At 52.4% G+C, this 22,960-nt stretch overlaps 8 protein-coding genes and 1 non-coding gene across 9 annotated transcripts; 5 read left to right on the top strand and 4 right to left on the bottom strand.

Moving 5' to 3' along the window:
- Window positions 1–826: 826 nt before the first annotated feature.
- Window positions 827–1,654, top strand: BDP55DRAFT_715787 (uncharacterized protein; the record flags this gene model as incomplete). Its single annotated transcript, XM_060578318.1, has 1 exon — window positions 827–1,654. One exon carries the CDS (start codon window positions 827–829, stop codon window positions 1,601–1,603), a length of 777 nt encoding a protein of 258 aa, XP_060429181.1. The 3' UTR covers window positions 1,604–1,654.
- A 452-nt stretch (window positions 1,655–2,106) lies between these two features.
- On the top strand, window positions 2,107–2,643 carry BDP55DRAFT_632353 (uncharacterized protein; the record flags this gene model as incomplete). The annotated part of the gene is made up of 1 exon (XM_060572413.1): window positions 2,107–2,643. The coding sequence occupies one exon, from the start codon at window positions 2,107–2,109 to the stop codon at window positions 2,641–2,643; it is 537 nt and encodes a 178-aa protein (XP_060429182.1).
- A 1,053-nt stretch (window positions 2,644–3,696) lies between these two features.
- On the top strand, window positions 3,697–5,269 carry BDP55DRAFT_159654 (putative monooxygenase). The gene is made up of 2 exons (XM_060565669.1): window positions 3,697–4,890; window positions 4,945–5,269. Exons 1-2 carry the CDS (start codon window positions 3,897–3,899, stop codon window positions 5,205–5,207), a joined length of 1,257 nt encoding a protein of 418 aa, XP_060429183.1. The 5' UTR covers window positions 3,697–3,896; the 3' UTR covers window positions 5,208–5,269.
- A 707-nt stretch (window positions 5,270–5,976) lies between these two features.
- BDP55DRAFT_664796 (uncharacterized protein) lies at window positions 5,977–6,293 on the bottom strand. Its single transcript, XM_060574983.1, has 2 exons — window positions 6,210–6,293; window positions 5,977–6,144 (listed from the first exon to the last, which is right to left on the bottom strand). Exons 1-2 carry the CDS (start codon window positions 6,264–6,266, stop codon window positions 5,989–5,991), a joined length of 213 nt encoding a protein of 70 aa, XP_060429184.1. The 5' UTR covers window positions 6,267–6,293; the 3' UTR covers window positions 5,977–5,988.
- Window positions 6,294–6,676: 383 nt separating this feature from the next.
- On the bottom strand, window positions 6,677–8,047 carry BDP55DRAFT_664798 (uncharacterized protein). The gene is made up of 2 exons (XM_060574984.1): window positions 7,375–8,047; window positions 6,677–7,254 (listed from the first exon to the last, which is right to left on the bottom strand). The coding sequence occupies exons 1-2, from the start codon at window positions 8,014–8,016 to the stop codon at window positions 6,745–6,747; spliced, it is 1,152 nt and encodes a 383-aa protein (XP_060429185.1). The 5' UTR covers window positions 8,017–8,047; the 3' UTR covers window positions 6,677–6,744.
- Window positions 8,048–9,172: 1,125 nt separating this feature from the next.
- Window positions 9,173–10,616, top strand: BDP55DRAFT_664800 (metalloprotease 1). Its single transcript, XM_060574985.1, has 2 exons — window positions 9,173–9,601; window positions 9,655–10,616. Exons 1-2 carry the CDS (start codon window positions 9,389–9,391, stop codon window positions 10,183–10,185), a joined length of 744 nt encoding a protein of 247 aa, XP_060429186.1. The 5' UTR covers window positions 9,173–9,388; the 3' UTR covers window positions 10,186–10,616.
- On the bottom strand, window positions 10,596–10,683 carry BDP55DRAFT_t186. The gene has a single exon. It is a non-coding gene; the product is annotated as a tRNA-Asp (tRNA).
- Window positions 10,684–17,314: 6,631 nt separating this feature from the next.
- BDP55DRAFT_552914 (malate dehydrogenase) lies at window positions 17,315–18,134 on the top strand (the record flags this gene model as incomplete). Its single annotated transcript, XM_060569249.1, has 2 exons — window positions 17,315–17,435; window positions 17,500–18,134. The coding sequence occupies 2 exons, from the start codon at window positions 17,315–17,317 to the stop codon at window positions 18,132–18,134; spliced, it is 756 nt and encodes a 251-aa protein (XP_060429187.1).
- A 1,158-nt stretch (window positions 18,135–19,292) lies between these two features.
- Window positions 19,293–20,968, bottom strand: BDP55DRAFT_728967 (kinase-like domain-containing protein; the record flags this gene model as incomplete). Its single annotated transcript, XM_060579509.1, has 5 exons — window positions 19,293–19,924; window positions 19,985–20,299; window positions 20,374–20,440; window positions 20,560–20,692; window positions 20,856–20,968. 5 exons carry the CDS (start codon window positions 20,966–20,968, stop codon window positions 19,293–19,295), a joined length of 1,260 nt encoding a protein of 419 aa, XP_060429188.1.
- Between the last annotated feature and the right edge of the window lie 1,992 nt (window positions 20,969–22,960).

Below are 22,960 nucleotides of genomic sequence, written 5' to 3' on the forward strand. Positions count from 1 at the left end.
AGCAGGCAGCAAATAGCCTGGACCTGGGCGGTTAACCTGCGTCAGCCAAATTACAGTGCTTTTGAAAAGCTGCTGGCTGAGTACTCTGTCACGTAGGATTCTCATGCCAGGCACTGCAGCACATGGGTTTAGAGCCCGGGATATTAAATCAGGCAGCAAACAGATCCAACACTCGGGGTTCAGCAACAAGAAAGCTTATTTTGTCGATCATCCCCATCGTACACCGGAACCATGGGGGCGGGTTTCTATAACACCGATTACGGCACGTGGGTACGAATGCTTTAAGCACTTAGAAAATCGCGAGAAGCAAGCCAACCAATCATTTACTTAGTCTCAGACCACTCTCGAGATACGGCCGAGAATCGTCTTTTGCGCGCGGTTCATCTGACGGGAATGCCGGGAAACCTGGTCCTCGTCATTGTTCCCCCATGTTCATCAACAAAAGGCCCTGCTGGTAATGCCTCGCACTTCAAGAGTCAAGGAGATTGCCGAATAGGAACAGCCATGAAGCTTTATTTGATGAAGGGACCTCAAGTTAAATAAATCAGCCTCTTATATGGCATTACAGGTTCAACTTTCAAGTTAGGAATCTCTCGTTCACACGGCAGAAAACGCCATTGTTCACCATGTCTGATACGCCATTTCTAAACGAATACCATTTCTTCGCTGCTACCTTCTCTTTCAACGATGGGGAATTTCCAGACACATGTGTACGCACCACCTTACTGATAGGTAACATCGCAATGGCGATACCTGCCCGGGGTTTAGAGAGATCTTGCTACTACATAAGTACTAAGTACCTAACTGACACTTCAACTCTCAGAACATGGCGCCTGGGTTAGACTCTCATCTAGACGGGCACAGCACGATAGACTTAGCGACATTCGATCCGGACCACTACCTGAATGCAACCATGCACCACGATGTTGCCGACAACAGCCTGGCAGCTACATTCGATACGGCGAAGGGAGATAACAACGACAACTACCACCTTCCGACTACGCTCAGGGACGACCAAAACACCCAGTTGGATTTGTCGTTCAATATGACGTCGCTAACTTGCAGCGCGGGCTGGGACGAAAACATCGTTACGTGGCCTGACGACTTGTTTGGCGCTGCTATCAACGATGTTTACCCCAGTCCGAGCGAGACGAACAGCTGCGAACCCACCGACGTTGACGACGATTGGGTCCCTCAGAATGTCTACCAGATGGGGTTTCAAGATGACGATGACAATGGCGACTGGAGTTGTAGCTACGCTGGATGTCGGTCCCTTGCGGTATTCGAGCGTGCCTGCGATCTCCGAAAGCATCGTTCAACACATACCAAGGCTTTCTTCTGCCCGCGTCCCGAATGTGCGGCCTCTGGTATTGGCTTCGCAAACCACAAGGACTACAGACGTCATCTTCGCTCCCATGAACTAAGCATTCCCTGTCCCTACGCCTTGTGTGGCAGGGTTTTTAGCCGAATAGATAACATGGTGAGTTTTCTGCGCGCGTCCAGTCCCCACTTTACTTCATCGTCTTGCTCGTCTACAATGGCCTCGTCTTCCACAGAATCAATATTGATAACGATGCCCAACGAAGAGAAACCACTTCAGTAAGATGCATGGGCGGAAGAGAAACACGTTGTTTGCCCGCCCGTGCCGAAACAGGGGCAAGAATCGTGTGCAGCCAGGGGATAGCTGTTAAGAAATGACGGATCAAATGCTGAACACAGACCAAGCGACCGAAGGTGACATATTTCTGCAGAGTCTTGGAATATCAGATGCAAGCACTATCGACACTTTGTAGGGGTAAATAGGGAAGTGCCATTACTTTTTGGAACATAGAGAATTATATAAACTAGAACGCGTTTTACTCGACAATTAGATTGTTACTGCCGACCTTCCTCCCAAGTACAATGCATCTCTAACAACACTTGCGGCGTCGATATGGTTTCAGTCATTCAAAAGATGTGCAATCTCAGAGAGAAGCCGCAAACATCCAAGTATCTGAGGTCTTTGTCAGAGATAGTCTTATGATTTGTGTAGGCGAAGCTTCTTATCTTTGTCCATTATCCCCGAAGCTCCCTTCTGCCACTCATTGCATATCTTGAACTCCAACGATGGCTTCTATTCAATCGCCATTTACACTAAAGACCCTCCCCATAATTCATCTAAACGGCTTCCCAGGCACGTGCAAGCTTACTATCGCGAGGGCTCTGCAACAGCAGCTCGGTCCATGCTGCCGGCTACTGCACAACAACCTGCTCATAGACCCTGCGGACGCGGTACTGCACCGCTCTGAGGCAGGCTACCAAGGTCTACGGCGCGATATTCGCAAAGCCATCTTGACGTCGCTGGCCGATAGTCCAGTCAGTCTAAACTTCGCCTACGTTTTCACCGACTTCCAATCCAACGCTGACGTAGGAAGCGCCGTTTGTACCGAATATCTCGAAACGGCGCGTGATCGCGGCGCAGCGCTGATGTCCGTTGTCGTGACCTGCGATGAAGCAACCGACATAGCCCGTACACAGTCTGCTAATCGCAAGGCGCATCGCAAGATCGTCGACCCGGGACTACTACGCATGTTCCGTAACGACGTCAGAATCCATCGCTTTGATGATCCCTTGAGAGAAAGCACTGGAATGATAATGGCTTAGAACTGAATCGCTCGTCTTCCGAACTAATATTATGACCTTTCACCGGACTGTTGAGCTTTCATTCTCATGCTAGCTTCTCGTGTAGTTTCGTCCCTGATTTGATGCAAGCCGCGAGAGATCACCTGAATTTCTTGCAACTGAATATCTCACATGCGGAAGTCAGCAGAGATGAGTCTATCTTCGTCTTTTGTTTCAGCTCCAAGGGAGTCATCATAGAAAGTAAATCTTGTACAGACCATAGACACCATCTCTCACTACATGTACCTACTTTATCCACAAACACCTCCAATGGTCTTGCTAACTACCACGTCTCACTGGGGAATCCTGCTGACCATTCCTGACATAATAGGTTTTGCAATGCTGTGATAAGGTATATCGATACACTGTCATGTACGGTTTCACACAGAGGGTCTGTGATATTAAATAGCACTATTCAATTGAGGAGTGCTCAGGTGCATATTTGAACCATAGCTTTGTACACGTGGGACGAAGCTGAGGAAGCATGACGAAACACTGAAGGCATAGGTATTCCGCAACTCCAAGACGATGGATGCGCTCGATAGGCCACGCTTGAGTCAGTAACTAATAAAGAATGCACAGAGATAGACCACAGAGGTTTATGTAAAGCGGCGGTCCAGTCGCCGCACGATGGCCTGCCATCTTTCCAGCTGCGGACATGTAGAAAGGCACCAAAAGTTTTAAGTAGGACAGTGGTCAAACACGGAATTTGTCAATGAACGAGTCTTGCGCTGTGTGTTGGGAAGTACTAGGGGTTATGCGGAGTTGTTGGCTACGACGAGTAATGATGTGTGCCATGTGCCTACGAGAGTACTGGGTAACACTGCAAAGGAGTTGCCATGAACAAAAAATGCGATCGAAAGCTGGGGAATCAGAAAACCTTAATGATTTCGACCCTTGCAGTTGATCAATGCGCCCGACAAGCGGAAACTGATGGATCAGCAACACGCATGTCTGCAGCTGCTTCATCAATGTGGGCCGACGGGGTGGCGGGCGCCAGTGTCACGCGAATCATGGACGAATCCGACCGGGAATAATCCACCTTGTACACCTTCTCGACGTTGTGACCGATGCAACTGACAAGGGTACATGTGCGACTTACAATGACATGGAAGACGAACTTCAGTCTTCAGCACGTATAAAAGACCTTTACCAATAACGCAGTTGATTGCCGTTTGTTCCAATCCAGATCATCACTCACTCTCACTCGTCTCTTCTCTATCCTACAAGACGCCATGACGCCAAAGTCGAATCCTCATGTCCTCATCATCGGTGCCGGGCTAAGCGGTCTCACCCTTGCTCAGATACTCCGCAAGAACAACATCTCATTCTCCATCTTCGAACGGGACAGCAGAGCTGACGCCAGAGCCCAAGGATGGGCCATTGCCTTACACGGCCCTTTGCTGGCTGAACTGTCAGCCTCGATGCCGGCCGACCTCGGTCCCATCGAGCGAACCAATCATCTGAGCCCTCTCGACCATATCCCGGCGCAGTTCGTCTTTTACGACGTCAGCAAGCCCTATTGGAGAGTCGGTGTCACGGATGATGAGACTGGAAAGATTATTCGTGCCAACCGTCAGCGTCTTCGAGACTGGCTCCTACAGCACCTGCCGGTGCAGTTCAACAAGCGTCTAGCACGACTCGAGGAGCAAAACGACAAAGTTGTGGCGCACTTCGAGGATGGAAGCTCGGAAGCTGGCGATATCCTTGTTGGAGCTGAAGGGAGCCGGAGCTTGGTGCGTCAGCACATCTTGGGCGGACAAGATGTCATGACGCCACTTCCTGTGGGCTCGCTGGTCGGGGAGATCGAACTTGGGGTCGATGAGATGAAGCATCAGCTTGAATTGGGCCATTCTGCGTACATCGTTTTGGACTCATCGCCGGAGAACCGACGGCAAGCAAGCCTCTTCGCCGCTATGAACAAGATTAGCCCAGACAAGAAGACCGGGTACTTTTATTTCATCCTTCACTGGATTGACGTTGAAGCCGCTAAGAGCACGGATGAGAAGCCTTTCTGGACCGTTGCCGCCTCACGAGAGGAGCTGATGGCATTTGCGAAGCAATGCACCAAGGGTTATCCTGACAATCTGCGTGTGTTAGTTGATAAGGTGCCTGTGGAGAGGTACAAAAAGCCAGGCATTGTGCTGCAGAGTGTGAAGTTGACAGTTGATCAACTCCCTGCTAGTAGGATTACTCTGGCCGGAGATGCCGCCCACTCCATGACGCCGTGTAAGTATTCAAACATGACGTTGAAGAGAACAAAGCTAACCCTTGATTCCCTAGTTCGAGGAGAGGCCGGTGTCTGCGCACTTACAGATGGTTTAAGACTAGGTGAAGCCATCAAAAGCATTCGAGATGCTGGAGGACAAGGTCCTGATGTGGTGAAGTATATCGGAGAGTATCGCGACGATATGATTTCCAGAGGAACAAGAGCCATCAGCGTGTCCAATCCAGTGCTTGAGGATCATTCAAAGGACGCTGAGTATGAGTTTTATACGTGTGGGAAGAAGGTCCTGCCGCTCCCCGAAGAGACCATTACCATTTGATTTCAAGATGTCTCTGAAGTCCGTATTCTCCCCTCTTTGATAGTTCTCAATTAAGATCTCCTTGTACTCGATCTCTCATACCCGAATCGTCGAACATCGTGGCCTGGGCTCCATTATGACAAAAACAATTCTACACTGATTACTGACATGCAACTGCTTTGTGGATGGGGTCGCAACTATCATGCGTTCCTGCAAGCTCAAAGATCCCCTGCCTTTTTTTTGCCTTATGTATATCTCGGTATGTTATGGTGGGATTATGGAGTTTTACACGGACTTGGGGACTGTATTTTGGCCTAGGTCCTCCACTACCTACACTATTCCCCCTTTAGATCAATCGCATGATGACGAACATGGAGGGGGGACCGAAGCCGTACTATTTGTCTCGGGATGTCTGAAGGGTCGACGCACTTCAAATGAAACTTGTGTACAGTGCACCGAACGTGTTGTCTTGCGATAGGCAGGGCTGAAAAGGATGCCAGCAGGATGGCGTGTGTGGTATCCGGCCCCGGGCCGAGCTCCCCGTTGCATGCCATCTGAGGTGTGAGAACGTTGCAACACATGAGCAATCCAATGATCCGTTCTAACAGTATCGAACAGAACAGTAAGAAGCGTTTGTTTGATACAATTCCCCTGAGAGGCCCTACAGGCTACGGACCCGCGAAGCGTTATCGCAGCAGATCAGTTCTCCTTAAACAAGACCCAAAGACACGACTGCGACTCCTGCGGAAGTGTGCGCACTATTTGCACTTCATGACAACAACCTCGATACCAGCCAAATCCTTCACTTTGGGCAGTTGGCCACGTTGGAAGACCCAGGACCGTTCCTTGTGCACGACTGTCCTTCCTTCCCGTCACAATTACCCGAGGAACAGAAGAGGCGGACGCCGCTAGTGTTTTCCTGGCATTCGCCCTTGGCAGTGCATTTGCCCTCTTGAGCCTATTTGACAATCACACGTGAGATTAGTAGACTGATTCCGTAATGGGTTATTTGAAACGGCTTACCAGAGTGGTAGTTGCAAAACCGAGCACTGCGGCGAGAAGGAGCTTGTTGATCTTCATGGTGTTGTTAAGTAACGTCAGGCAAAGTTGCAGTGAGCTAAGTTGCGGTTGACTGGAGTGGTCCAGGTAAACAGTCCAAAGGCTTGTGTTTCTTATATGGTTTCTTCTGCAGAGGATTTTACATGCATTAACAGGAAAGTTACCACTCGGAAAGTATCGACGGCTTTGTGTTTGACACCTGGATCACGCTGGAGGTCCACCCAATCTATTCAAGATATCAGAACCTAGTTAAAGTTTAAAGTCTTTGGAACTTAGCCACAGAGCGGCTTCTACGACGTAACAATGAGCTTGATCGCCGCCTCAGAATCTAGGGCTGTGTCTAATTTTCTTATCAGGAAACGGATATGGTTTGGTATGTCCTGTTCACACTATAACCTCTTGATAGAACTTTATACTCCATCGTGTGTCATAATTCATTGATCAACAAAATAAACAGACGAGTGCTCCAAATAAGCTTCCTCTTCACATTACCTGTCCCCTATAAGACTATGCCTGAATCAGTGCTTCCGTCCTCAACTAATCTGTAAGATTCCAAGACCGAACTACTAACTCCAGTCACAAGATTCACGTTCGACACCCAGAGCGAGACTTCGCCCTCGCATGAACCGCCAACAACATGCTTATCACCCACTCCTAGGAGGTAAACAACCCGTACCTTCTTCAACTGCTTGAGGAATATCCCGTGCATTTTTTTGATCAATCGTTTCCACCACTCCTTCGGATCCGTGGCCCGCAGATTATCGGCAATCAGCATGACGTCGGCTCGTAGGCGATAGACACGCCAGTCTCCCGAACCCACGTCATCATTCGCGAAGAAGCCGACTGGTGGTACAGGAATAGTGCCGGGACCTTTTGAGCCCCTGACTGCTCCAAAGTCATGGCCTACAGTTGTCTTGATGAGCATCACTGACATCCTTTGAGCAGTCGTGAAGGGAACTATGGAGCTTCTCTCGAGTCGGGGAGGCTCAGTAGTCTCGATCTCAGGTTTCTGTAAGTTGAAACTTCGTCAGCACACAGCTTCTCACAGGGCAATAAAAGTTGACGAGAACTAGAGAGTAATCTGTGCAAATGGTTCAACTAATGTCATGGGGCTGGAACTAGGTCATACCTGTTCCTGGAGAAGCACAAGCCGAGACTTGTGTAGAGAACGCAATAACTCAATCTGGCGATCCATACTAGCCGCTGCAATATACGCCTTCATGAAAACCAGCTCGATAATGGCAATGCTCCTCAGCGTCACATAATCCTTCAGCCTCATAGTCGTCGAGCTCTTCAACACCACCGCAAGATAAATGAGGGAGAAGAAGTTGACAAACGGCGTATCAGACCAGACAAATCGCCCCGCTCGTCGCAGAGCAAGAATGAGGCGCAACCAGCTTCGACGGCACGAGAAGACAGAGACCACAAAGGAGAAGCCAAAAGTGCAGGCAACGAAGACGTTGAGAACCATGTCGGACAGGAATAGGTTCATGGCGATGGCGGAGGCAAGAGATGCGCTCAAGAGAAGGAGGCCCGTGTTGGTGAAGTACAGCTCGGCGAGGTCGCCATCGTTATCGTTGGAAAGGATTGAGGTATAACCGTCTAGGAGGACGGACCGGGCGTTTGGGGTTCGTTGTCGAGCCTTGCGGCGGAACGGCGCCAGCCTGATGACGATGGTGAGAAGGTTGAGAATCTCTTTGATGAATACAGTCAGGCAACTATGCAAAAGCAAAGCGCTCGCGAAGTTGATGTCCTCATCCCAGGTGACCATTTCGCCACCGTCCAAAACTGTTGATAAAGCGAGGTTGAAAGATGGAAGAGATGATGAGACCAGGCTGGATGATGACAAGGAGCAGGTTGCCGAAAGCCGGGGGATTCGTATCCTTGCACAGCCTGCCTTGAAGCGAAGTACTGAGGCGCCGCTCTGAGACAAAATTATGAGCGTTTGCGCCTTCTGTCGTTCATCTTGGCTGAAGTAAGGCAGTCCGAAGTTGACAAGGATATCTCCGGTGTCTGCTCTTCAAAACTGATTAATAGCAAAAGGCTGATCAACGCTTCATACTTAGTAACAAGAGCTAATGAAGTTTCTTCATCCGCCTCATAAGTCTTAGGTATTGCATCTTGACGTTGTTCAAATTAGTACCCTATGCTCAACTGCAGCCAGAGTCTCACCTACAACCCACATGTTCTTATTCCCGGAAGACATCGAGAGCTCCTGCAACGCCGACACTTCGGACCGTCGCCCCTGTATCTTGCCACAAAATGCACGGTTATTGTGATTGACTGTTTGAAGCTTCTTAGCAGACCAGTTGAATTGACTGGTTACCGGTAGATAGGTCCAAGTTCATAGGTTTTCCAGAGTCGCCGAGCAACGCCCTCATCGTCTCTATGCTCATTGCACTGCGACTGCCTTCTGGACTGAATGATGCATAGAATACATACGTCAGGCTTTTCTTTGGCTTCATTGAATAATTCTCTCTACCAATTGCATATACCATTCTCACCCATTTGAGCACTCGAAGTTGTTGGCCAGGCGAAGACGCTGACTCAACATTGTGCTTGTTACTAGGAAGTTAGAGTGAAAGCCAGTAATAACCACGCAAACCCATTGTAATCCCAACACCTCTTTGCAATGGACATGGACTAAGTTTTCATGCAGAAAACGGAACGACTGGCCTCACTACACTTTTATTGGAGGTAACTTAACAGAGTTTTGGAGCTCCACGAGCCCTTCTCTGGTCGCGCTCGGTAATAATTCATGTGAACACTGGCAGAGACGACCGAAAGATCGAACATCTATGCATCATGTCGATAACCTCTTTAAGCAGGTGTGCAGATCACATCATCTTCACCGAACGACGTCATTTTGTGAATTGCTTCGGGTTCGTTTCTTATCACCTTCCTCAATACACAATCCTTGCAATGGGGTGCTAATCAACCCCTCTGCCAATATATCTTGCGGAGAATACGAACTCTTCGAAAACCTTGGCAAAGTGGCTGCGCGTCTGCCATTATCCCCTATTGCCCCGAATCGTATCTTTATTCAATTTCCAAAATAAACATCGACAATCACTAAGGATCCTGCTCTCGCACCGGCTCAACACAGTCTCTACCGTCGCAAGAACCGCACAAAAGCCGTCGCGATGCTGTTTTCTCTGATTCTTGGTGCCTCACTGGCACAGGCATCCCTGCAATCGCTGACTTCGTTCTGCGGAACCCCGGACCCCAGCGACAAGCAAATCGCAAGATCGCTGGCCGGCAGAGATGTGAACAGTGGGAGCAGTCTTCTGGCCGCCAACATCTCCGTGCCCGTCTATCTCCATTCCATCGCCCCAAATGAAACAGCTCTTTTAAGTGTAAGAACCCACTTGTGCGTTAACGAAGGCCGCCAGACTGACTTACGCCCCAGGAAGCCAAGCTCGAAGAGCAATTCCAAGTTCTACACGACACCTTCAGCAAATACGGCATCACCATGACCCTGGGCGGCACGTCGCGCATCGTGAACGCCACCTGGTCAACAGTCACAAACCCAACCGACGAGCTCGCCATGAAATCCGCCCTCCGCAAAGGAAACTACCAGTCCCTCAATATCTACATGCAAGCAATCCACCCAACCCTAGGCCGCTGCTTCTACCCCGAAGCAGACGCCTTGCCCGGCTCCGAGACATTCATCCTGGACGGGTGCCAGATTGACGCCAACACGGTCCCCGGCGCAGACTCGCCTACGGGGAACGATCGCGGGTACATGGCGGTCCACGAGGTCGGACACTGGTTCGGCCTGCCGCATACTTTCCAGGGAGGGTGTACGGGGACGGACTTCGTTGATGATACGCCTGCGCAGGCTACGCCTTCTTGGGATTGTACGGTTGGGCAGGATACGTGTCCTGATTTACCTGGCGTGGATCCTCTCTACAACTTTATGAATTATCAAGCAGAGTAAGTCCAAGACGTGTCGGCAAGTTGCATGTCTATCTGGCTGACGAATCCTGTAGTAACTGTTGGAACGAGTTTACGCCCGGCCAAGTCCAGCGAATGCATGAGCAGTGGGCGACATTCAGGGCGAACAGCACAGTCTAAGTATGAAAAGGGATATTCTTCACTCTTATTTTTGAAAGAGCGACAGACTCATCTCCAATTGAAGCCTGTATGACATTTCGCAGTTAATTCGATACTTGCATATCCTCACGGACCTGCCACATGCACTTGTTGAAGGGAAATTGCAGGTATCCGCGCCACCGTGTCCCACCCGGTTTGCGGCACCAGGTCGTCCGCAGCTCCAAAAGAAAAAGCGAGCAGAAATCCTGCTGGAACGGAAACGCATGGGATAGTGCTGCAGAAAGGCAAAAGAAACTCCTCGACGGGGAATTGAACCCCGGTCCCCTGCGAATCGTTGAAGATCAATGACAAGCAGATATCCTCACCACTAGACTATCGGGGATTGGTGGATGTGTGCATCCAGTGATAGTTGGTTGGGTGGGGAAGCTGTCGGTGGTTATATATAGGTAAGCCGCCAAGCGGGAGCCCATTGGCACCAGTGCCGTTATGACGCTACGCACCGACCTGGACCGCCCCCTCGAAATTTCTCTGCACAAACGAAGGGTGTTGATGTGCTTCTTGAAGAATGCAAAAGAGGAGACGTTTGGGTTCTGCAGAAAGTCATGACGGAGCCTCCAAGGCATGAAAGCCTGCCGTTGGTCCTGCAACTAGGATGCACCAAAAGACTGCTTTCTCGACACACATCTCACAACCCTTGCCATTTGCCAGTAAATCTCTAGTCAGCACACACAACTCATCCTTCAAAAGCCCAACGTTCCTATGGTGAGCCAAATATAAATCGCGGGGTTCATAGCAATGCTCACCTGTCAAGGGAAAAAGGTGGCTTACACGCATCGCTGGAGGTGGTGGCCCGCATACAGCACCGACTGGGTCCGTCCAACGCAACCAAGGAATCGACGACGGATGAGGCGGCCGAGGCTTTGATGAACCTTGGACATTCTTTTGCTCGAAGACACGGGAACTCTTGTACTGAGCTCTAGAAGAATGTCAAGCTGCCTTGGGGCCATCGAGACGACCTCAGTAGCTGCAGTTGGGAGCCTCTGTGTCCCTTAACCGTCACCGCTCGACTGCGGTCCAACACTTCGAGCATCGCGAATTACGCCTCGCCGGTGCAGGTAGAGTCAATCACGTGAGAATCGAGCCAGGATTTGAACTGCCACGCTGGCCACCTTCACGTCCACCCGGTCCGACTTCCAACAGCGTCAAGACTGTCATCTACTAGCAAACATCCAGTGTTCGCATCGCCAGCGCCAACACCTCCGCCATCGCCTCACAGCAGCACGACCAACGTAGCCGACAAGCGCATCACACGCCAGACCCTCCTCGAGGCCAAGCAGGCCAAGCAAGCTAAACGGTCAAAGGAACAGACCAGACTCCAACAGACAATCGCCAGCGCGATAAAGGCAAGCAGGCTCGGCAGGTCGCGGCTGTAGGCGATGGAAGCGAGGTCAATAGTGTGCGCTTGGGGACGACACACACTCTGTCGTGATACCTACACTGCAGCAATGCAGCATTGCAGTAGGCAGTTCAACATTGGCATGCGACGTAAGCGCCAATGCGCTAGACGATGAGCGTGGAGTGATTGGCTCGAAGGACGCCATGCGGGCGCCTTGCTCCTCTGTCGCGATAGTTGGAAGGAACTGCTGAAAGTGGAGAAGGTGGCTTGTCGATTCTCTGCAGATGAGCTACGGCAGGCCGTGCCTTAGACCGTCTGCGTGCTGCTGGAAGCAAGAAGACTTTCTGCCTGTGTGACATGAACTGGCGGTCCGGTGTGCTTGTAAAGAGGGGTTTGGGAGCGCAGAGTCGCGCCATGGTTATGACGGCCTCATATGGGAGCCCCTCTTTGGAAGCAGTCCTCTCCGAGCAGCCATCAGATGGAGAAGAATGTGTCTCGGGCAAAGTCCGATCAGTGTAGAGGAGAGGAAAGTGCTGTCAAGATGCCATCGGAGCCGCTTCGGCTTGCAACTTCGGGTCCAGAACTTGCTCAGAAAGCTTGGTGTGCCACTCTCCAAGACTTCATCTGTGCCGCACGTGGCGTTCAAAGTCTCGTAGGGAAAACCTCGGTTTCTGGAGAGCTTGCACATCCATCTACGATGTCTCCAGTTCCAGAAAACGGTGGATAAATGCAGGATTGCGGCACATCTCTTGGCCGCGTTTGGGACCTCATTCTTGCAAGTCGAAAACACGTTGTAGTCTCCGCTGTGCAGTTGACGGAGGCAGTAGTGCATTTGACAATGTGAACTGAATGCTTGACGTCGATCAGACGGCCACAAACACAAGGTACTGCTCTCTCGGGTCACCCAGCCGGAAGAATAACGACTCCCAGAGAAAATGGGTTATCGGCAGACTGCGCCTCGTTGGTTAAGGGTGCTTTCCAAATACGATCTCCTCGGGAGGTTGGCATCAACATCATTGATCCAGGCTCAATTCCGACCTGCGGTCTTTGTCGCTTCAAAGGCACCGCGCAGCACGATGGAACTGTTAGGGGTTTCCAAAGTCGCATTCAGCCCTTGTAGCTCAGGAGGCAGTGATTGCTATCATTCAAGGATGTGATGCTCGGTTTGATCGCCGACACACTGAAGAAAAGTATGGACGAACCCCAAATGTAGGGCTTCGCGAAAAAGGGTGATCCTCCGCGTATTAGTGGGCTTGTTGGGTCGTCTGGGGATAAATTCCTGGAGACCAACAAAGTTGAGCGACGGGGACAGCTGGGAACTGAAGGGATTCGCAGAGGCTGTGGTCAGTGCGTTGAGCTCTGAAACGTAGGCTAAGGCTTAGTGGCCGTTTGAAACGGGAAGTTTCCCCTCGCTTGGAAACCTCGAGGGAACAAATCTCAGCTCGTCATCTTCCATCGCCCGCAACGCGACACTCAGGAGGAATTGGCTTTGGCGTCTCTGACAAGTCATGCCTGATCAGACAATCTGCGGGCGGCGCAGAATATTTGAGACGCCATCGAACACGAGGACTTCATCCCATGTCAATGTTTGCGATCGGCTCAGGGGCTTAGATTGCGTGCAAGGTTGCCGGTAGTGCATGTCTTGGCCTGACCATGTTGTTGGCCTTCGTCCCTGGCCGGCCGGCCAAAAGTCCTGGTTGACGGATTGAAGCGGTGGTCGAGTTGCAACATGTCGAAGATTCCGCTGAGCACGTATGCCAACTCTTCGTGCCTGAATCCATTGTGAAAGCCGTTGCTACAAGCCTCGAAAGCTGACGACGGTTGCGATATTTGCGATTCAGTTGTCTGCACACGAAGCTTATTTTCCCAACGGAGATTCCGCAGCCCTGTGCCCACAATTTCGCATCAGAGTTCAGACCTGAGGGAAGCGTGTATTGAACCTTCAGGACACGGAGCTCCGTGTGCGCCCGTCGTCGGCTCCAAGGACGAGGCTGCTCCGAGCTCGAGTCGTGCGCAAGGAACCGTTGGATAACCACCGGTGGCCGGCACCGTCAGATTCATCATTCCGGAGAGCAAATGTTTACCCGATAACCCCTGAGAAATTTAGCCGGATCTGTAACACCGAAGCTGCCCAAAGTCGGTAGCACCAGAAATGTCACCGGCGTGGCATTGCAGATCCCCAAACATTGTGACGTGACTGTACGAGGTTTCAGGTTCGACATGTTGGTTCGCTGAGCTGCGAAAGAGCTGTCATGATACCTTGAATACTGGATCTAGAGATCTCGTCAGGAGAAGGGAGTTCCAGTCGCGTCTGAATTAAAGTGCTGTCGTGATGTGATGCCACAGAGGAGATCAGTGGAGCACCGGCCCTGTCCGTCACTGTGCCCGTGGTGAACAGTGCGCGATTGCGAGGTTGCAAGGAAACGAAACGTTCTGGATGCAGGGAGAAGGACGCCGAGAGACGGGAGAAACGGCCGGTTGAGTCGGAAGTTGCGGACGGTGGAGCTCATAAACGGCTGAACCTTGGTAGAGTGCTCCGGGGTGAAGCAAAGGCGATACCGAGGATTTCTCGAGATTGAGAATGAGATGACTACAGAAATCGCTCAGTCTTCCTGCCTGCCACAGTTTTGCGGCCATGTGTATTTCGGGCCTACAGACCACAGACTGATTGCTTCCCAAAAATAAAGAGATGCATGCCGTGGTCAGAATCCGCTTATTGAGCCAGTAAGCAGGAGGTTGGACCTCTCAAGATCTCGGTCTTCCGAGTAGCCGTGCTATATTTCGAGTCTTTGCTTTGCGGAAGCATGGCAGCCGACCCCCGCCACCGTCAGCCAGTCATCGTGGCTCGAATGCGGATTAGCGGCGGGCAGAAGAGGCGCACGAGGATGGAGTCGTGAGGGGTTGAATTGACCGCCTAGCCGCGCCCACCCGCGATGGTCGAACGGCCTCGAGGGAGAATGGAATGGTGAGGTGACATTGTAGACGTTCAAATGACAGACTCGACTTCTGTGAGGGTACCCAAGGCGACCCTGGCACGCCACGAGCGCCACATTGGAGAGAACCAGGTGGGTTGCAGTAAAAGAAATGAGGTATTTTGACGACACGAAAATGAAATGGACCGGCAAGTACGAATTCTGTATCCGTATTAGCGGACGGTCTGGTCGGACTCGAGGACGTTCGAGACAGCGGCATGGATGGCAAGACAGGCGACAGAGTTGGCACCATGTCGGCTATCTTGGACCCAGGTCCATAGGATCTTGGAGGGGTTCGAAGATTCCACAAAGCCAAGAACGGGCTCGGAGACAACCAAGACTCTTGGCTTCTGGAGACCCGCGCGCCTTGCAACGTACACTACAACATGCCCCATGGGCCAAGAGCGTAACCAAGATTGACTGTCAGCGACTCGCTGACAGACGCCATGTTTTCTCGAGATGACAGCACCGTCCAAGTGAGTCAGCCACGCCGTCTATTTTGTTGGAGTGCCTTTCTTTGATCCAAACCCGCGCATGGCCGCGCCAGGGTCAGCACTTGGTTCGTGATCTTCGGAAGATGAGATTGCCGCGGCGCTGGTAAGTTCTGACTTGTGGCTGTGTGGCACGTAGGATTGTCACTCTGCCCTCGGCGTTGTGTTCTTTGATTCCAGATGCAGTCAGACGGGTGGGACATGAGCCATGCGATGCGATGCCACGCGATGTCATGGTCGCCAGGCTCACCGTGCAGGGTCCTAGTATCCCACAACTCGTGGCCGCCTTCTACGAGGCCAGGATGCGCATAGGCCGGCCGAGCTCAGGTTGGCCGCAGCGAGAACCGACTGCCTGTGACGGTGTACGATGGTGGATGTGCAGAGAACGTGATGTGCCGTAGACACACAGATAATAGAGGCAGAAGAAACGGTTGCTGGATTTGTGAAAAGTGACGGTTGACGGAAGAAGCTGCAAAGGGCCGGCAAACAGGCCCCTCCCAGCCACTGGCAACCCCACCACCTCGCTCCTGCCCATCCAGTGTGTCTATGTACGTAGTTCGTACCGTCTCCACCTAGGGCAGGTCCGTCGGCGGTTGGTCAGCTGCCTTGGTGCCTTCCGACTTTAGACGCGCATTGCGCCAGGCATCCCCGCAGTCTAGACGGAGTATCCCTGTACGTACCTACCGTCGAGCGTGTGTACGTACCCAGCCTCCGTCCTCCGCGACCTGCCGTTTTCTTTCCATTCTCCTTGGCCTCGACCCCCTTCGTCTCATGTCCAACCAGGAAGAGGACAACCTTCTTTTCTGCCTCAAGGAACACGTCCAAGGATCCTTGTCTATCCGTACCATCGGCCTGCGTTGCGAGAATCCGACTCTCTTCCCTTTCTGGGTGGCACAGGAAGACGACACGCATACCCATCTTCGTCCCAAAAGATACCCTCCCGCCTCGCCTTCTGCCTGCGAAGAGTCAAAGCCACCTACCTACCTTGGGTTAAAGGATGCCGTCGACGGTGACGGCAGGATAACCCTTCAAGACGGCAGCAACATGAACCTCCAAACCTGGACCAGGGGCAATGGCACCGTAGCAAGGTCGGTAGCATCAGCAACACAAAATGAGCATTGGTACATCCCCAATGGGCTGCGTCCGTGTTTCCCTCCCTCAGTCTGCCCATAATCTATCTCGCCCTACTCCATTCCTCAGTTCAGTCCCCATCCTGCACTCATTATGAACCACATCCAAATGCAATCATGTACGAAGTACCCTGCTAGGGGACCCAAAGGCACGATCCCCCCTTGCTCCGCCTTGCATTCTGAAAAGGAAGCCTACCTTGTCAGACCCGAACCCCAAGTCTAAGTGCGCCTCCTTCGGGTTGTGTGTGGTGTGTGTGTGTGTGTGTATGCGTGTGGATAGATGGATCTCTACCCTCACCTTTACACTGAGATGGGTGGCAGGGTTCAGTCGTCCGCCCGTCTCACCCTCAACTCTTTTTAGTCTTTTCTCCCCCTTCCTACCAAGCTTTTGAGCAACGGCTAACAGACTTTAATGATATAAAGACCATCTCCCAGTTCCGTCCCGTCTTCTCAGTCTCCCGGCCCGTCTCACAGCATAAACCTTCCTCATCTCTTCGACGATTTCCTTGTTTCCAACTCTCGATTCGAATCACTACTTTTCAAAAAACATTGTTCATCCTACTCTGTCTCTCAAGTTCATATTTAGTAGTACCCGTCACCCACGTTAGCTCTGCATCTTTGTCTCGGTCAAAGAAGCACCACCTCAACCACCCCAACCCCATCGCAACGCGTTTAAGCGCCGTACCTATTCTCAGCCCAAGGAATTGCTCCACACACCAATCCCGTCCCCCCCGGTCTTGTCTCTAAACGGCCCGCCGCATTCCCCATTTCCTAACCGGACCCGACGCAACCTGCCTGTTTCCTCCAAGGAAGCGATTCTAAGAAAAGAAATCACCCCAATCTCTTATTCCGGCCCTCGTGAGGTGTCGTGCATAATTTTCGGTGTGGTGGCCTGGTTGCTACTGCATATATCTCTTACCCTTCTCCCGCCTACTACTCGCGTTTACACATCTGATCACCATCCAACACCCGCGGATCACCACCCTCTTCTCTCCTTCCAACAGCCACCCAGTCAACAGCCAACATGCTCGCCAAGACCTTCCTGTTGCTGGCCACCCTGGCTCTCGTCTCCGCCGCCCCGGCCAAGAGACAAGCCGGCTGCGTCTCCAAACCCACGGCTCCGACACTCCCCGTCAACGGTAATGGTATGTAAACCAAACAACACCGACTCTCACTTTAAGAAAATCATCACTAACACCCACACGCAAGGCGTCGAACTCCCCGCCCCGGCAGCAGACCTAGTTCTCAAGCATATCGCCCTAGGCCACGGCATCCAAAACTACACCTGCACCTCCGTCAACGCAACCGCCATCACCGCAACAGCAACCGGTGCCCTCGCAGGCCTCTACGACGCTCAACCCCTCTACCCCGCCGCCGGTCCCGCCTCCCTCCCCTCCGTCGACATCTTCAACGGCCTCACCACAAACGCAGTCTGGTCCACCCCTCTCCCCCTCACCTCCGACGGCACCTCCAAATTCGGCGCCTCCTCCACCTCGCCCTTCCCGGCCACAGCCGACCTTGTCATGCCTGGCATCGCGCCCATGAAGCAGCTCGGCGTCCACTTCTTCGACAACACGGGCGTGCCCACCTTCAAGGTCGGCGAGGATCTCTTCCGGGGCGCGAAGCTCAACGGCACAAAGGCTCCCGCCTCCGCCGACGTCGGCCCGGAGAAGACCGGCTCCGTCGACTGGCTTTTGCTCGGTGACAAGGGCGGCAGCAAGGGTGTCACCGCCGTCTACCGCGTCGTCACGGCCGGCGGCGTCGCGCACCAGTGCACCACCCCCGGCGCCACCGACAGCGTTCCGTACGCGGCGTACTACTGGTTCTACGGTCCCAAGGCATAAGGAAGGCCTTCGGTCTCTCCACTGAGATGGCACTCTAGGATGAGTCTGGCGTTTAAAAACTACATCGGGGTTTACAACGGCGTTCAACGGTTCTCGGTCACAAGGTTTCTTACTTACAGAACCCGGAATTACTTTCCTTCCTCTTCTTCATCATTCTCTCACAAAATCCATCATTTGAATATATATACCCCCGGCCCGGACGGATCACGGGTTCGGGTTCAACTTAAGACGTAATGGGGCCATTAACTTACACTACGCGGGGAGGGAAAGCATCGCAGATAGATGTTGGGGCTTCATATGCCGTCACTCTCACTTTTTTATTCAATCGTATCTACTTTTGGCGTTCGACGGTACATAGGCTCTTGGGCAAAACAAACTACTTATTTACATCTCAAATGTCATCTTCCAAAAGTCTGCTCTGCATCGTATTCAAGTTGAGGTTTCACTAAAATCAACTCGATTTTTAGGCTGAGCCTGAAGTAAGCAGTCCATGGACTCGAAAGTCTCTGGCCCCCGACCCGGCCTGCGTCATCACTTGTAATCATATTGCTAATGTAGACATGCTCGAAGACAGGATGCCTTCGTCACTCAACTCGCATCCGACAGAACCTGGGAAATTTTCACCTGACAGGCTCAACTGAAACCTGCATGAGTACGCAGCCATCCAGGCCACCAGTGCACCATTTCACATAACCGAGATGAGTAAAAGCACTCACTTACTGCAGCCACATCACGCTCACACATACAGAGATGAAGAACCGACCAGTAGCCGCCCAAAGGGTGCAGGACCACAAGCGCGGAATCGCATCATAGGGAATTAAGTAAATTTGGGGACTGCTGTCATCTTTGTCGTGTTCATCCAACCCCTCGGGCGATCCAGTCCCCCAGTGTCTCGACTTTGTCCTCCTCTTTTCTTCTTCCTCCTCTTCTCTCCCTCAGATGGAAGAGCGGCCATCATCCAGATCAATACCAACGTCTTCTAGTGATTCTCGCTCCTCTCCTCTTCCCCACCCGACGTGTAAAACCGCTGAATGACATCACATCCAAAACAAAATTCTGCAATTGCCCGCCAGAGTCTGCAAACCAAACACCGATTTTGCTAGCCGTTCCAGCGCAATTTCGCGCAGCGTACCAGTCCTTGAGGAGCTTGCAGCAGCTTTATCTCCGGTGATCGAGGCCGCCAGCAAGATCTGCCTCCAGACCACCTCCCTGGCCGCCGTACTCTTGAGGTCGGGGGTCCGAAGAGCTCCATCCTTGGTTACCTCCAGTGGGAATCGGCACTTGGCCACCACCCTGCTGTCCAGCAGCCTGCGTGCCGGCCTGGGTAGCTCCGGGGACGGTGCGAACCAGCTGGCGGAATCGGTAGACCTCATCCAGAATCATCTTGCGCATGTCACCAACATCCTCGACGACCTCGAAGTCGAAGTTGAAGGTCGTGGGGCAGTCGGGTTCGTCGGAAGCATCATGCCAGATGTGCAGGTAAGGGTGCTCAAGAGCTTGCTCGACGCTGATACGGCTCGAGGGGTCGAAGGCAAGCATGCGGTCGAGGAGATCGAGGGCGTCAGGGTTGGCCTGGGGGAACAGGCTGGGGAAGGTCTTCTTGGGCATGAAGGGAAGGTTGCGGACATATTCCTGGGCGCGGGGCGAGCCGATGCGGGACAAAGTCTCTTCGTTGGGGGTTCCGAGAATGTGCAGGATCTGGTTCAGTTGGTCGACATAGTCGCGACCCTTGAAGAAGGGACGGCCGCCGAGAAGCTCGGCCAGAATGCATCCAACGGACCATACGTCAACTATTGAATGGTTAGCATTTCATCCCACCGCAGTTTTATGACGCCCTCTTGGGTACGTACTAGCTTTGGTGTAGCTTTGGAAGCTCAGCATGATCTCCGGAGCACGGTACCATCTGGTGGCGACGTATTCCGTCATGTAACCAGCATTTTCCTCGGGGTCAACGGAGAAACCACGCGCCAGACCAAAATCGCAAATCTTGAGCTCGCAATCGGCGTTGACGAGCAGGTTACCGGGCTTCAGATCACGGTGCAGGACGTTGGCGGAGTGGATGTACTTGAGACCACAGAGGATCTGGTAGATGAAGGACTGGAAGTGGGCGTCGGTCAGCGGCTGGCCGGATCGGATGATGGCTGCCAAATCGCATTCCATGAGCTCTGTAGCACAACAGGTGAGTTAGCACAGCCGATTCGGTCGGGGCGGCGGCGGATGCACGCGGTAAGAAGCGTACCCTCGTAGAGATATGTCTCGTTGAAGTTATCGGGTCGGGGAATGTCCATATCGTAGAGGCAAGTAATCTGTCACAACATGCAGTTAGCATCATTTCCAGTTGTCGGCGGTGGTGCAGCCCGCGTGGCGATGAGGCTGCGCGGGGTTCTTGGGACAGCTTCGAGAGCGGGCAAAAGGCAGGACTCACGTTGCGGTGTCCCCTGAAGTGCTGGAGGAGCTTGATCTCGCGCAAGGCGCGCTTGGCCAGGATCTTCTTGCTGAAAACATTTGTGACCTTCTTGATCGCGACGCCCTCTTGGGTCTGGTTGTTCACGGCGGCGCTGTGTGAGGGGAGTATTCGTCAGCTTCTTGGCCAAATGGCGGGGCAGCCGTGGTGGCAGCAGCGGCAGCATCAGCATCAGCATCAGCACCAGCACCAGCACCAGCAGCGCAGAACGACAGCCGATGGGATGAGGGGAAGAGCAGGTTCAAGGTCGCACGCACCAGACAATGCCGTAAGCTCCCTGACCGAGCTCCTTGGTGACGGTGTATCGCTCGTCGACGATGAAGTCCTGGTTGAAGACCTTGAAGACCTTGCGTCCTTGCAGATCAGCCATGTTTGCGAGGTTTTAGTGCTGTTCTTTTGGGTGTGGTTTTCAAGTTTGGGGTTGGGGTTGGAGCTGTTGTTTTTTCGAGCTTGGAGGTTTGGCGTGTCGGGCTTGTCGAGAAATCGAGGGGTATCTTTGGCGAGTCAATCGAGGCAAAGGTGGGGAAGCAAACAAGGAATGCGATGCGATGCGACAGTTGCGGAACAGACAGGGTAGCGGGATCAACCGAAAAAGAACGGCTCGTCCAAGCAACAGCAACAGCAACAGTAGCAGTAGCAGCGGTAGCAACGCTCGACGAGTGGGCGAGGGGAAGGCAGGCTGTATTATAAGCGCAAGGCGGCCGTCTGTTGTTGTATTCGGATTCTTTCCTCGGTGAAATATGCTGGATGACAATGCGGTGTCGCCGGAACAATTCTCGTCTTTGTCCCGCAGTGGAGGGGTGAGTTGGGATGAGAGGTGTAAAGAAGAAAGACGGGAGAAGAGCAAAAGTGAGCAGAGGGAGGAAGGTCCAAAGATATTGTGCGATTCCTCAGGTACCCAAGGCAAGGTAGGCCAGGTAGGTAAGGTAGGTAAGGTGAGGTAAGGTAATGGGTGGGAGCAAGAGATAAAGTAGAGGTACCACACCAGGTAGTGTACGTGTTAGGATGGGACGACGGGGAAATGGCCTTGAGGGGAATTGGGGAGGGGGGTGATGGGACTGGACCGGATGGGATCAAATGAGATGGCCAGACCGGGAAGACAGCGCCTTATGGGATGGAGCATTCACAGTTTGAGGCAAGAAAAGGCGATAAAAATGGTCAAAGGCACGAGCCGAGGGGAAAGGTTCCATCTAGGAGGGACATGCCATGGACCTGACATTTGGATAGTGGACTGGGCCTTCTGGGCCTTGAACAGGGACAGAAAGCAACAATGGAAGGGGAAAAGGCAAATGGAAAGGGGGGGCAAGGCAAGCAAGCAGCTGCATTGGCACACTCCATTTTCATTGAAGACAAGTGGGATCTGTGGGCTGGCTTGACTTGCGGGTTGTGACTGGATACTTGAGGCTTGACACCTGGAGATGATGAGACTTTGACCCGAAGGCTGAGTGCGGTAAAGTATTGGTAGTACGGAGTACCTTGGGCAATAAATGTGAGGATGTATCCGTACTCCATACTTTCAGGTTATTCGTACCTCTTTGTTGGCGATAGGATATTAGAAGGAGAATGAGTGGGAGAGAGGGGTGAGAGGGGCACCGAGTACTGCGTAGTGGGCTGGAGCTCCCCCCAATCCCGTCCTCTTCCATGTGTCTCTGCCTTACGAGGTAGCCCCGGGTATGTCGCAGCACTCAATGTACCAGTGCTACTGCAGTACCTGGTGCCTAGCTGCTTGAATGAATGGGTAGTGAGCTTTCTTGTGTGCTTGTATTAAGTCTAGCCAGTGTCAGAGTCGAATAACCAAGGTACCTTGCGCGAATAGAGACAGCAATGGTTCAGCGTTCAGAGCATGGGAACATGGCAAGGTACAAGGTACGAGGTACAAGATGCTGACGTTAGGCCGGAAGCGACTTGGTCTTGGCGGAAGGAGACGTGGGGACCCACACCTTGATCCCCGGTCCCGCACTTGATTTGCTGGCCGGGTCTTTGTGAGAGCTCCCATTGGTTCACCGCTCAGATGAAAGGCTCCATTTGCCTCGGGCCAGCAACCGCTGAGCATCGTGACTGGACTTTGGAGATGCAGCTTTCGCAACCGCGCGACAAATCATCACCATGGATCGTACAGACACCCTCACTTAATTCCCGGTTGAAGTATTCCCATTACGGGCTCAAGGTGTTGTACGTCCCCTTTCATAAGGCAGAAATACCTCATTTCTACGAATGCATATCTCTATGAGGACACGCCAATGACCAGCTCTAATACCTTAATCAAGATTCGGCAATGGAGACGAGAGTTTGGATACGAATACTGCAATCTCTCTGCTTGATGCAGCATCCCGACACAAGAAGAACAAACTTTTTACTTCGG

The sequence above is a fragment of the Colletotrichum godetiae genome, assembly GCF_030913485.1.
Source record: "Colletotrichum godetiae strain CBS 193.32 chromosome Unknown BDP55scaffold_22, whole genome shotgun sequence".
Classification (NCBI taxonomy): Eukaryota; Fungi; Ascomycota; class Sordariomycetes; order Glomerellales; family Glomerellaceae; genus Colletotrichum; species Colletotrichum godetiae.